Source organism: Sinocyclocheilus grahami, unplaced genomic scaffold (assembly GCF_001515645.1).
Source record: "Sinocyclocheilus grahami isolate Dianchi unplaced genomic scaffold, SAMN03320097.WGS_v1.1 scaffold333.1, whole genome shotgun sequence".
Lineage (NCBI taxonomy): Eukaryota > Metazoa > Chordata > Actinopteri > Cypriniformes > Cyprinidae > Sinocyclocheilus > Sinocyclocheilus grahami.
Genome location: NW_015505512.1, coordinates 119,595 through 134,079, shown reverse-complemented (window position 1 = coordinate 134,079; position 14,485 = coordinate 119,595). Strand labels below are relative to the sequence as shown.

Genomic DNA, 14,485 nt, shown 5'->3' with positions numbered 1-14,485 from the left:
AAGAAAAGATCAAACATAATGATAAACATAATGATTTAAAATGTACTTTAAAGTCAAGCATTTAATTCGACATGATTACAAAACTTCTTTAAAAAGTGTTTTAAGAAACATAATCATGAAACTGTACTCTCTGTAAGTACACTTACAATAAGTTGCCTTTTTCCATTAATATTATAGTATTTGCAAGATCAGTCTTTTAGAAAATATATACTTTTAAGATTTGAAGAACACCATGAAGTGTACTTCTTTTTCACAGGGGTTTGACAGGATTTTTTATTATTATTATTTTTCAGCTCAATGTCTAATCCCTTAAAAAACAGTCTACCTCTCCTGAAAAAAAATCGGACAGTTTGAGGTATCATTCATGTTTGTAGTGTAGCAATAACAAAATAACACATAAGGTTTTAGCAAACTCCAGTAATAAATAAAAAGTAATAATTGTAATAATAATAATAATAAATTTCATCCTATGATGGCAATGGTAAAGAAAGAGAAGGGGCAGTAAGAGCTAGCATAGTGTTTCAGATGCTGCAGCAGCTGCTGCTGATGATAAGGGGAGCAGTGTTCTTTTCCCCGTGGGGTCGTCCCGGGCTGAAGATAGGGTGGAGCTTATCTGTGAATGTATCTTTGAAAGTGTAGATATGAGTCCCGGTATCCAAACAATAGAAAGACACACGTCCCTCCTCAAAGTTCAGGTAAACAGACACTCTTTTAGGTTTGTGACTGAGGCTAAAGAAAGTTGGAGGGAATGTGTTAGCAATGTATTGGGTGCCATTCTTTAAGCTAAGCATCCAGAAGCCGTTGGCTGGACAAATGGTAAATTTTCCCTTTCTGTTGACAGATTGTTTGGCTACTCCAAGATCCCAGTCAGTCTTGTCTCCAACCTCCACTTCCCAAAGGTGCTTTCCATGGCTGAAGGCTTCCTTGGACATTACGTTAGCCACCCGGTCAAACCTTTTGGGGTTTTCTGGGACTTCTTGTCGCTTATTCGCATGTCTAACCTCCTTCCTGTCCTCAGAGATGTAGAGGTAAGCGTGAGCTGTCCGAGGATTCAGATTTACATCAACTGAAAAGAAAGACGGATGATTAGCTTTCCAGAGAAGGCAATGACAGAAAACAAATTCTATAAAAACATCTATAAATGTACAATGAAAACACACCTGAGTACTTCTGCAGTCTCTTCAGTTCTGGAAAATAACAAATTGCTTATGAAACATAAATGGCATAAAATTACTTTAACATTTACTTTAAACTGCTCTTAAATGATCATTGTTTAGCAGGTCTTCTGCTAAGTACACCACATGTTTATCTCTCTCTCAACACAGTGCTGGGTAGATTACTAGTCAACTATTGATTACAAATTTACATGATGAAAATTGTAGTCAGTAACATAATCTGAATTACACATATTAGGTAACAGTCTGACTACTTTTTTGATTACTTTTAGATTACATTATTTTTGACCTAACTTGTTTATCACATAGACTTGAATGTGATTATTGTGTACCGAGCTACTAATTAACAAAATCATAAAAATGTCAAAACCTTGGGGATCCTTACAAAACCTTAGGATCCTTGGCACTAAGTTCAGTAAGGCTTTTTTTTTTCAAATATGTGGAATCATTGGCGTTTTAGTACACATGTAAATATGTGATATTGTGGTTTTTGTCCTTGTGTGTGTTTTTGTATGTTGTTATTGTTGTGTCTTTGTTTGGATCAAGTGTGTCCTTAATAATGTTTGATGATTGATGATTGATTACATGAACAAACATTAATAAACACGAAAACATGAAATTACATGGCCAAAGTCTTTCAGGCTTGAAATATTTTTGTCCAGGCTTCCGATATTAATAATTAGAGGAGGTCACTGGATAAGACACACTATTTCACAGCTATGCATCAGCACTGTTTAGTAACTTTAAAGTAAGTAACATAATTATTGGTCTCATGTATATAACTATTAGGTTCATTTGGAAATAATTTTAAAGACAAAAAATAACTGAGGTGAATCAATAAATTATGAATTATTTACTGCCATTGTATGAATAATATTTAAAAGTAACTATAATCTGATTATGAAGATTTTAAAAGGTAATATAATCTAATTGCAAGTACTTTATTTCATTTTCAATTTGATTGTGTAATCCAGCTTAGTTAACACCCAGCACTGTATATATACCCCCGGTTTCACAGACAAGGCTTAAGCTAGTCCCAGACTAAAATGCATGTTTGAGCTGTCTCAACTGAAAATATCTTGCTCCAACATATCTTAAAATATGTCAGTGTCGTTGTTCTGTGTCAGGATGCACACCTGTAATGTTTTCTTCTAAGGCATTTTTGTAAAGGAGGTCTAGTCCTGGCTTAAGCGAAGCCCCATAGTAAATTTGTTTATTTTTGAAACATGAACATATTTGTTATGTATATTTTTATAGTTTCACTGCCCAATTCCACAACAGTCTTGAACCCTATTCTGCCACCTACTGGCATGGATGTATTGTCACCAGTTACGTTATCGGCTCTTTTAAGAAGCTAAATGTGGTCATACACTAAAATTGTACAGCTTTTGACCCCAAAACATAGAAGCATTAATATTTTAAATGCTAAAAATGCATAAGCATAAGCATGATTAACAGAAGAAGCTGTGAGAAGTATGTTTAGGACTAACAAGCAAAAGAAGAAGGACAAGCTAGGAGGACAGTATGAAATACTGAAGTATATACTGCATTATTTTAATCATGCAGTCATACCAGCTTTAGAAAGTCTTTTAGCTTCCATCGTGACTGTATCCATGAAGTCCACCACGGCCTGCCTGGTGAAGCCAACACAAGGATCAGTCTCCAGTGTGACTTTAGACCAGTCTCTCATCGCTCGTGGTATATTACTGAAGCTCTGTAGATGAAAATACGTCAATTATTCTATACTATGCAATACTCGCTAAAAGGAAAACTTCCCCAAAAGTAAAATTATGTCATTATTTGCTTGCCCTCATGTCATTCCATATCTGTATGACTATGGTGTTATTTTTTATTTGAGAACAACATCAATTTCAATCTGTTCTTCACTTATTACATGATTTCAGAAGACTTTGAATATTACACACAAGTCATTTTGACTACTTTTATTGTGTTCTTTGGTTCTTTCTGAGCCTTCTTTGGAACAGACATCACTAGTTGTGTGAGCTGTGTAAAGATTCTACAAAAATTCTTCATGCTGTAGCTACTGAAATAAAAGAACATACAGGTTTGGAACAACATGAATGTGAGTAAATGATTACTGGGTTTTCACTTTTGGGAAGAATAATACTTTATAATACTTAAAATAATACATTTTAAAATAAAAACTCATGTTGTTTATGTTAAACTGTTGTTGCTCAGTATTATGTGTGTAGCATGTCACTTTTATGCATAAGCAATAACAGATTAGCTTTTCAACATTTTTTTTTATTTTCATGAGCACTGTTAATGATACACAAAAGTAATGTGATTTTTGTATTCAGCATGTCAAACGACATAAAGAAACATTAAAAATAAAAGCAAAACTTTACTGTGTTATCAAAAGAGAAATTAAATGTGGTTACCTTTTTAAGACGCTCCTTGTCATCCAAGTGCTCGGGGATGGTGTGTCCATTTTCCAGTTCAAGCATTTCTTTCTCCAGGTCTTTTACAAGTCTTTCAACTCTTTTCTCCGCCTCTTTTTGTTTCTGCTCAACAGCAGCCACTACCAGTTTATGGTTCTTCTCTAAGGTGCTCAACAAAGAAGAAAACACCCTTTGACTTTCCTGAACCTCCCGAAGACATGTGCTCTGTTTGGAGGAAGAACAGGTTTTCTTTTAGAAATAGCCTAATTAAAAAAAAATAAGATTAGCCAGAATCTTGAACCCCCCCCCCCCCCAAAAAAAAATTAGCTTTATTTATTGAAATATTATTTGTGGTCGTGGTTTTATTCACCATGTTGCAATCGGTCACGTACCTTTAGGAGCTTTAAGGAATTCTGAAGTTTCTCAATCTTCTGAACTCTTTCCTGAATCATTTGCTGCACCTCTCCTGCATTCTTCTGTTTGCAGTACATGAGCGAAGATCAAAACCACAGAACTGTTAAGTTTATTTATCTTTTTTTTTTTTTTGGAATCATTAATCATGAAATCTACTTAATTTACATTGTGTAGTGAATCCTGAGAAAACTTTATCATATAATATATATTTTTTACAAAGATATTAAGCAGCACAACTGATTTCAACATAGATAATAACAAGAAATGTTTATTGAGCAGCAAATCAGTATATTAGAGTGATTTCTGAAGCATCATGTGACCCTGAAGACTGGAGTAATGAAGCTGAAAATTCAGGTTTGCAACACAGGAATGAATAAAAAATGTAAAATATATTCAAATAGAAAAATGTTATTTCAAATTGTATTATTTGACTGTATATTTGATTGAATAAATATAGCCTTGGTGAGCATAAGTTCCTTCAAAAACATAAAAAATATGTAGCATAATAAATGGGAGTATACATTTAGTTTAGTTTTTTAATGAAAGTACTCACAGGTTCATCCTGAAGTTCATCCATACTGAAGAACTTGGATTTAGCAGCCAAACGTGTCTTCCTGTAGTTTTCAGTGACGTCCGCTAGTATGCGGTTCACACTGATATGGGGTCTGGAGCCAAAGGCCCTCCTACAGAGCGGACACTCGTCTGACCCGCTGCGGCTCCAGTAAACACGGAGACATGCTTTACAAAAGCTGTGTCCGCAGGGCGTTGTCACTGGGTTGCTGAAGATCTCCTCACACAGAGAGCACAGGAAGTGCTTCTCGGACAGGAGACTGATGGTAGATTCCATTCCTGAGAGAGCGCAACGTCACAAAATTTCCACATAAATGAACCATCTATCAAATGAATGTATCAAAAAAAATGTAGCAAATTAAATGTTGTGTACTGACAAGAAGAATTCATTTTTAACTTATTTTCCAAAATAAATAAATAAATAAAAACTTCAAGCTTGAATACTACTGCTCTCAACGACTAAATGGAAATAACTATTACTGTACCTTTTGATCACACTGTAAAAAAGTGATTTCTTCAACAGTCATTTCTAAAGATTGTTAAATCAAGATTAATTTACTTAAGAAGCAAAATGAAGTGAGTTATGATTAAAACAAGAAGATATATCTTCCAATGGGTTGAGAAAGATCAACATAATTGAGAGGAAAATACGTTTTCATACTCGACTGACAGATGTTTGTTCTTGTTTTAAGCATAAACTCACTTAATTGTGTTACATTTCTGAGAAAACAAGACTTCATATATATTTCGCATTTAAAGTATAAACGCAGCTTAATTTAAGGATGTTTAGATAGTTGTACTGGAAAACAAGACAAAAATACAGAGGAAGATCTTCATTTTCAGCATGACTTTTATGAATTTACAACTTTCTGCTCTGATTTAGGACTTTTAAGGCCTTAATCTGCAAATTAAGACTTTTTAAAAACCCATATAAACCCTGTATAAGTTCACAACTTCATGTAATTAAACAAATGTCTGCTGCACGTATGGCTATTTGTATAGCCTGTTTTGTCCCAGGAATCATGAATAAGTGACTAGTGATGGTCTGGTGTAGGATGGAAACACATTAACTAAGATAAGAGACTGGAAAATTCTTGTCAGACTTATTTAACACAACATACCAGGGTTAATAAAAAAAAAACACATTATGCTGTACTCTTTGTAAGCTAAGTTGACTTTCTGCAACAACTGTCATTTATAGAGGAAAGCTTGAGCTATTGTGTCTATGTAAATATTTACAAACGCTTTATATAATGAGTTTGTGTAGCATTCCACTGAGTGTAATGGGGATCTTCAGAGGCCTCTGCTGAGCGTTTGGTATGGAGAAGAACGGGTTCAACCAGAAATCCCATGTCGTCCTCAGGACAAATCTAAATATTTATCTAGCAGGTTTCGGGACTGATTTTCAGACATGTTTTTGAAATGACAGCTATAAACATTTAGTAATAGGTCTAACTTAAACATGAACTGTGTAATTCTAAATGTAATTGTATTATACAATTACATCATTCAAATTGACCACTTATTTGTTTAATCTTTCTAAAAATCTGTATTGTGGCGGTTACCCTTTACATTGTGAGCTAACATTTAAAGTTACAGGACAGTAGTTAATGGAAATCTCATTGGATCTTACCTGTACTTCAGCAGATGAAGAGAGTAGTACACGTCTCCTACGGTGAGTTTCATAAAGTGAACTAGACCATAAAGTACATAGGTGTGTTTTCAGCAAGGGGAGGAGCCAGACAATGCCTGCCTTGTACTTTACACTGAGTCACACACCTTACCAGATCACAAATAGACTCAAATAGCTTTAAAGTGTTGAAGTAGATTTTATTACTAATTTAGACAAAATATCAAATGTACAGCATTATACAACACATTTTATACAACTAAATAGTTTACTTTTTTTTTTTTTACAAATAAACAACATCTCGTATAAAATCTCTTGTACAAACATATTTACAGTTTAAAATGTATTAAAAATACATTCACACAGTGCCCTCCAAAAGTTTAGATATGCCCTAAAGTGCAATATCAGCATAAATCCTTAACATTTTTTGATATAAATGCATTAAAATGACTTGCAATTATTGTCGAAGACCAGCAATAATGATATCCATTTTGATTACAAAATAATGGCTATATATATAGACGTCACAGTCAGATGTGGCAGCTGTAAAGATTATTGAGTCAGAACACTTTTATAGCATTACAGATTGATTGGCGATTACACATCATGATTTATAAATAGCTTTACTATCTTTATAAGTATTGAATTCAAATTAAGTTAAAACATGTTTTTATAGTTTGTGCTTTGCTAATGAGTGGCAAAAAAGGGATTTTTTTTTTAATATGGGAAAAGGACAAGGAAAGGACCTTAAGTTAGGACTGGAACTCAGTAGCTGCCCACAAAGCTATGACAAACATTGGCAAATGTACTGACTAGCCTACTTCATCCCCAGAAACCCTCATTGTATCATTGTGGATAAAAAATATATATATATTAAAAAATAAATTACTTTCTTTACTTCCAGACAATGTTTAAAGCCAACCAAATAAGCTTCTAATTGCAATATGCATTTGATGATTTGTGGGAGGAAGAGGTGTGCAAAATTTATTGTCTACAATAATATCATAATTGTTGTTTTAATGATATGTGAGCTCACATTATCAAGTAAGTAACTCTGCAAAAACAAAAACAAAAACAAAAAACACATCTTGAAAGTCCAAAAGCATTCAATGCATGATGCAGTCTATTACAAAGTTTAAAAAATGCCCCTATAAGTTATGAGGGCAAAAATATCCCTGTATGGGTTGTTATTAATATTTAATATGATGTTATTTTTATTTATACGATATGATGTCAAATCACGTAAGCAAGAGTGCCATTTTCATGAATATTAGTGCTCGAGTGTGATCGCAAAAGTTCCTATTAACTTTATACAACAGTTCACAAAAACAAGAAGTTAATATTGAGTGAAATTTTAGACACAATATTGTATTTTTATCCTCTGTTTCACCAACACAACTATTTTCAAACAAAGCTGGAGCAGAACATGTTTTGTCTCTCAGAGCAACCCTTCAGTGTTTAGTGTCTAAATTAATCCGTTTTTGAACAAATCATTAAGACAGGCAGCCAAGCGGCTCATTTCTAAATAAACAAGCCATTTTGAACAAATTGTTTGAATGAATGATTCAATGAATCACTCATTAAGGGATTTACCACCACCTACTGGCGGTTTTAGTGTCATGTTTATTTATTCATAACAGGCCCAAACCAGCCAAGGTACCAGCACAAAAACACACTAATCAAAATATTGCTTACTTATAGTTATCGACAAAAAAATCACAAAAAAATATTAAGATATAATTTCTTGTCAATAATGAAATGCACACCTCTATGGGAGATCCAGGGTTGTCAGAAGCCGACACTATGCACTAAGTAGCCCCTTAGTAGGAGTGTGACGATAAATCGATACATGGATCAATTCTGCGATTTTCGGAATGCATCGCGATTCTCAGGAATCAATCCTGAGTTTAGTTTTCAACACCAGATGGTGCTCTAGGCTAGTTTTTAATCGCACACTCAAATGCTCACGAAAAAGTGCGCTTGTGCGTTCGACTGAGTAATGTAAGTGGTTAAATGTACTTGCACCTCGGCTTTTATGTGTTTATGATGCGAGATTAATGTAAACACAACCCACTGTGAACACTCTTGTAATTCGCTTCAACCTTTAAGAACTTTATGAATGATTATTTTAGATTCAAGTGGTGTGTGTGTGTGTATGGAACTGGAAGCGAGCACAGTACTGTTTCTAAAGCACACAGTGCCATCTGCTGTTAAAAACTAAGCTCAGAATAGATTCCAGAGAGAATCGCGATGCATTCAGAAAATCGCAGAATCAATCCATGGGATTGATTTATCGTTGCACCCTTACCCCTTAGTGGGCATCTGTAAAGGATTTGTAAATGTAGCTCCATACTGCATTAGCTGCACCTCCAAGCGCAGCACCAAGACCAGCACCAACAGCAGCTCCCACTGCCATACCTTCATATCCTACTGCAAATCCCAGAAGTGCACCAACAAATGCACCTTTCCCCACTGCAACAGCATAATCAACCAATCTAAGCGTAAAGCCAAGCTTGTCCGCAACAACCAGCTCTGCTTTCTCTCGGCACTCCAACTGTATCTTTTCTTCATACCTCAGGATCTCACTGGCAAGCGCTTCTCCTGAATGTTGGTTCTCCAGCGCCTTCAATGTCTCCCTGATCTCTTTCTCCTTTGATTTTTTGATGAAACGCTCCTCTATCTGAATTCTTTTTTCGGCATCCTTAAATTCCATGTTTGAAAACATTCCCTGCTCCCGGACCATCTTTTCCACCTTGGTGAGCAATGCTTGTGTCTGGTTACCCTCAGTCCAGTTTACTTCTCCATTGAAGAAGAGGTAGTTCTGGCTACATTTCTCAGCAAGCGCTCTAAAGCTCTTATTCTTTTTTACCTCGTCTTCTATGGACTGAGTTCTCATACCTCGCTCATGGTATAAAACAATCAATGTGTGCTTCAAGACACATTCCCCAAAGTAGTGTACCATAGGCTTCAGTATGTCCATAGTGTTAGAGGTCAAGTGAAATGGGTCTACAACGAACACCACAGCATGAGGACCTGGACATGAGAAACAAACTGCCTTCCTGAGCTCCTTATGAAGTATGCTGTCCGGCAAGTCATTATCCTGAAGATTTGGTGCATTGACTAGGGTTATGTTTCTCTCCTGAACAACCCCTGAATTTTTCTTGGTAGCTGAAATATTGACTTCATCTCTGGTAAAGACATCTTGCCCCAGCACAGACCGTGTCAGTGAGATCTGATCCTGACTTGAGTCGCCAAAGACCAGCATCCTCAGTGGTGTTTCTCTGCTCACTATGAGATGAAGTTAAAACATCTTTCACTGTTAATCAGATAAACCGTAATTTCTTAAATGTTCTGAATTGTTTGTCAACTCACTATTAGGTGGATTGTCTAAGCTCAGTCTTCTCCGTGGTTTCACTTTGACTGATGCCATCGTAAATATAACAATCACAGGGGTTGAAGAATTCAGGATATGCTATCCTATTAAAGACAAATAAACGTTCAGAAACAACTAAAAAAATTAACCGTATATTTTACCATAACATTTTTTTTGTTACTAATTAACTATTTAGTTACTATAACTAACTAAAAATTTTACTCATTTTATTTCAGCTAGCTGCCAGCATTTCTCATTTTCAATTAGTTTAAACTGATGTAGTAAAATAACTAAAACTGAAATAGAAATTAATAAACAAATGACACACTTTAAAAAAAGAACTAAGACTAGTAAAAATGACAAAAAAGTAACAAAATTAGTGAAAATAGAAAAATAAAAATGAGAACTAATTCAACATATTCATGAAAAAAAATAGTATCTTCGTTTAGGTTTCGCAGAAGTGAAACATGCTTGGAACGACATGAGGGTGAGTAAATGAAGACAGAATTTTCAAGTTTTATTCTTACTGTACCATTACAACAATACAGGCCATAAAAGTAGCATTATATAAACCATGCCAAAGCACGTAGACCATTAAAATTAACTAAATATAGTACTTTTATTTCAAACAGAACAGAACAAATCAAAACAAAACAAAAAAGAAACTTACCTCTGAAGGTCATGAACTTGTCACACCAATCCAGCAACATCCCACTAAAAATAATGCAGCAAATATTAAGCACACATATTTAATTTTATTTAGTCACGGTACTGTTGTATACCTACTTTATACAAACTGTGTAATAAATCAGAAATGAATTATTATACAAATAAATCACTATCTATCATATAAGACACTGTGTGCACAGTTTGGTCTATAAAATAAGAGAGAATTAATAAGAAATCATTACAATATATTTGCTAGAACCTGAAAAAAGCGTAAGGTTATAGTTTTTTTAGGACACCTACGTTTCTCCAAAAAGTACGTTTGTAGGTTTTTAATTGGCAACAAGCAACACACTACAGCAACAGAAAAAGTCACTACCTAAAAGGAGTTCCACCCTCTTTCTGACATGATTGTTTTCTAACATGATTGGTTGGACCGCTTGTCTTTCTCGACTGCATTAGTTTCAATATGTATTTTAGAGTAAAAAGCGCTTTTAAAAGCTTCATTTTTGAAAAACACACAGCCTATCTGTCACGACGTGCACTAAAAAGTGCAGCATGTGCGTTAATTCATTCGCAACCAATATCCATAACAATTAGGCCTGTTTACTGATCCAAAATATGTCTTCTCGCATTATAAGTCACCGAGTGTACTTTCGAATTTGCATGACGGACGCTTTCTCAAATAGCCTAAATTTATTTTACATATTCAACACATAACAATACTCAAATACATTATAGATGTGTACATACCTATTTCAGGTGGTTTTCACCAAAGTACAGGTTTATGAAAGTGCGACAAAAGCCGTCTGGAGAAAAGACGTGGCAGAATGCGAAAATGAAAGTACATGCAGGCCTTCTTGTATTTCTCATTACTGCCGCCTGCTGCCTTTACAGTGTAGCCTCACTGTACTTTGAGTAAAATAGCTTAATTTCTACCTCTTCTAAATATAGTTTTGAGAAATGTTATTTGATTAAAACTAGTGATTGGGGCTATCAGTGCAGCGCAGTGACACATCAGAAACAAAATTCTGCAAATACACATACAAACATTTTTAAGATTTTCACATTTAAATTATATAACAAATTTCCTTCAAACTGAGCACAATAGTTTTCAAAATGTGTGCCATGTGTCTAGCATAACACAGTTATATAGTATACTGTAAAAAAGACTATGCATGTTGTTTTATTATAACCTATTTGTAACGGGAACTTTCAAGATGGTCACCCAATTAATTGTTTGACACCATCAGCAAAGAATTTTAGAGGACGTATGCAGTGTATGGGATATTGTGATGGATTTAAATTGGAGAGGGTATATTTGCAGTAGGTCAGCTGTGGGTGGGGGTTTGGTGCCCTTTTTCTTGGTTTGGAGTTGGACCACTGCCCTTCATGTCTGTGTACAGCCCTAATGTGGTCCAAAAAATTAATTCAAAATACTGCCTTATACATATCTGCTACTGTCACACTTGAAAAACAATGGAACATGTCAGCTATAAATGCAAGATACATTTGTATTTAAAACAGAAAGGTGCCAGATGACATCATCAGAAACAAAAAATGAAAGCAAAAATATAGGACAAACCACATAAGACATTCTACAATACATGTACAAGTCAATACAATTTAGCAATCAAACATTTCAGTAAACTGTTATGTGTAATTAAAAAATATATAAAAATTCAAAATGTTGTCTTGTGGTCTGAGACTTTTGGACCCCATATAAATCACATGATGTAATACAAGTTAAATGACCTCTAAAGTAGTTATATACTGTCATAAAAGTTACTGTGTGTCCAGGGGTGTGTTGAAATACTATAAAAACTTTTTTTTTGTCAAGTCAAGTCAAGTCACCTTTATTTATATAACGCTTTTAACAATACAGATTGTGTCAAAGCTACTGAACAGCATTAATTAGGAAAATCGTGTGTCAATAATGCAAAATGACAATAGTAAACACTCATTTTTCAGTTAAAGACAGTTCATCATTGAATTCAGTGATGTCAACATCCAGCTCAGTTCAGTTTAAATAATATCTTTGCAATCAAGTCAATGATATCGCTGGAAATGAAGTGTCCCCAACTAAGCAAGCCAGAGGCGACAGCGGCAAGGAACCAAAACTCTATCGGTGACACAATGGAGAAAAAACCTTGGGAGAAACCAGGCTCAGTCGGGGGGCCAGTTCTCCTCTGACCAGACGAAACCAGCAGTTCAATTCCAGGCTGCAGCAAAGTCACATTGTGCAGAGGACTCGTCTGGTTCCTGTGGTCTTGTCCCGGTGGTCGTCTGTGACAAGGTCTTTACAGGGGATCTGTATCTGGGGCTCATCTAGTTGTCCTGGTCTCCGCTGTCTTTCAGGGCTGTGGAGGTCCTTTCTAGGTGCTGATCCACCATCTGGTCTGAATACGTACTGGATCCGGGTGACTGCAGTGACCATCTGATCTGGATACAGACTGGATCTGGTGGCTACGGTGACCTCAAAATTCCTTTTTGTGCAAGATAAGTTATTTTTCTCTTCTTTGGAATTCCCTGGAGAGTAGCCCAATATTTGTAATGTACTCTAAAAACTACATTAATTAATTAATCAAGCGATTAATACAGAACCTTTTTTTTTTCACTGATTAATGCAGATGCTCATAAGCAAGACATTTCTAAACATATTTTTTTCAGAAGTGGCAAGAGTTTTCTCTGTAATTAAAATGCACCCTATTTGTTTTCTAAAAGCATGTTATAGGTATTTGTGAACAATTTTTTTGCAGGGATTGCCAGGGTTGTGTAATAACAACAGCCCAGTTGGTACTATAGCCGGTAACACTTTAGAATAATGGTCCGTTGTTAACAAGTAACTATGCAGGAAGTAATAGGTAGTACTACATTAACACTTAACTTAGTACTATTAACTAATAGTGAAGCAAGATTAACTAAGCAGTAAGTAGTAGCAAATTTAGGACAAAGGTAGTTCCTTATAAGATATTTGATAATTATTAAATAAAAATATCCTCATTGATAACTACTTCTGAACTATGACCAGTTAATAAAGAATAACCAATTAATTACTAACCACAACAGTAACGTCTTAAAAGTGAACAATTGGGTTCTTTGTGGAAACTAATTTATGAATTTGATATCCCCCAAATAAGTCGGCTACATTTTAAAATACTACTACTCTTTCCAAAGGATGGATGTTCAAACTTAAACATAGAATAATAATAAAAATGAAAATTCACTTTAAAATGTTAATGATTAAGAAGTGATGCTGACAAGCTCATGATTGAATTAGTTCACAGTTATGATCTCTGCTTTGTGTCAGTTCAGTATTAATGTATCCCACTCCAAAAGACCTACTGGTAAAATATCACTAGTGCTTCACACAAATGCATGACTGTACAGTATGTCTCGGACTAAAAAACAACAAGCAACAGTATAAAAATAGCCCAATTCTATGAAAAAGCTACAGACTTGCAACACTGATTTTTGCATTAATGTATGTCACTAATGCATGAGTTCATTAGTGCCCACAGACTTTTTCAGCAGTGCTGGTTCTGGAAGTATTTTTCTATTTTATAAAAAGTCTTTGTTAAAGCATTAGGGCAATCAATCAACCCAACCAGCCAAAGGTACACTACTGTACTTAACGGCTTTAATGAGGGAAAGAACTATAATCTCATGAAGCACTGTGAATGGCATAATCAAATTAAACATGATGCTGAAATATAAAACTATTGATTTAGATTGGAGGAAATTCTCTGCAGAATTGTGGGTAATGTAGTTTTTCTACATAATGTAGAAAAACTACTAAAGACAACTACTAAAAATAATGTAGGCTGGCAGCTTCAACAAAAGCATATGGGTTTTACTTCCGGTTTTTGCTGTTGCACTCTGTTCACTGCTTCTCTCTTTGTATTCATGGGATAGTAAAGTGTTCATCAGACCTGCAGACATTTCATTGGAAGTAGGTCACATGTTTTTTTTTTTTTTTTGCTTTTTATAGAGATGTATGCTTGCAGATGAAACCAAAGTGAACATCAGATGTGCACCTGTGGAAATTTGAAATTAAAACCGCCAGTATGTGACAGCAAATTACTGTAAATGATTGAGTCATTGAGATTCAACCGATTCATTCAAACAACTGATTCATTCAGAATCAAAGCAATTGACTGTGTTAATAAGTGAATCACTGAATCATTTATTCAACTGATTCGTTCAAAAAGCTGATGCAAAACAGTGCTGTGATCTTTGTTTGGAACTATTTCCG

At 34.9% G+C, this 14,485-nt stretch overlaps 2 protein-coding genes across 2 annotated transcripts; both read right to left on the bottom strand.

Annotated features, from left to right (window-relative positions):
- Nucleotides 1-260: 260 nt before the first annotated feature.
- On the bottom strand, nt 261-6,251 carry btr02 (bloodthirsty-related gene family, member 2). Its single transcript, XM_016295267.1, has 7 exons — nt 6,195-6,251; nt 4,545-4,840; nt 3,970-4,053; nt 3,578-3,802; nt 2,748-2,889; nt 1,161-1,187; nt 261-1,066 (listed from the first exon to the last, which is right to left on the bottom strand). Exons 2-7 carry the CDS (start codon nt 4,836-4,838, stop codon nt 522-524), a joined length of 1,317 nt encoding a protein of 438 aa, XP_016150753.1. The 5' UTR covers nt 4,839-4,840; nt 6,195-6,251; the 3' UTR covers nt 261-521.
- A 2,057-nt stretch (nt 6,252-8,308) lies between these two features.
- On the bottom strand, nt 8,309-11,061 carry LOC107602705 (GTPase IMAP family member 7). The gene is made up of 4 exons (XM_016295270.1): nt 10,984-11,061; nt 10,235-10,278; nt 9,564-9,668; nt 8,309-9,479 (listed from the first exon to the last, which is right to left on the bottom strand). Exons 3-4 carry the CDS (start codon nt 9,619-9,621, stop codon nt 8,503-8,505), a joined length of 1,035 nt encoding a protein of 344 aa, XP_016150756.1. The 5' UTR covers nt 9,622-9,668; nt 10,235-10,278; nt 10,984-11,061; the 3' UTR covers nt 8,309-8,502.
- Nucleotides 11,062-14,485: the final 3,424 nt, after the last annotated feature.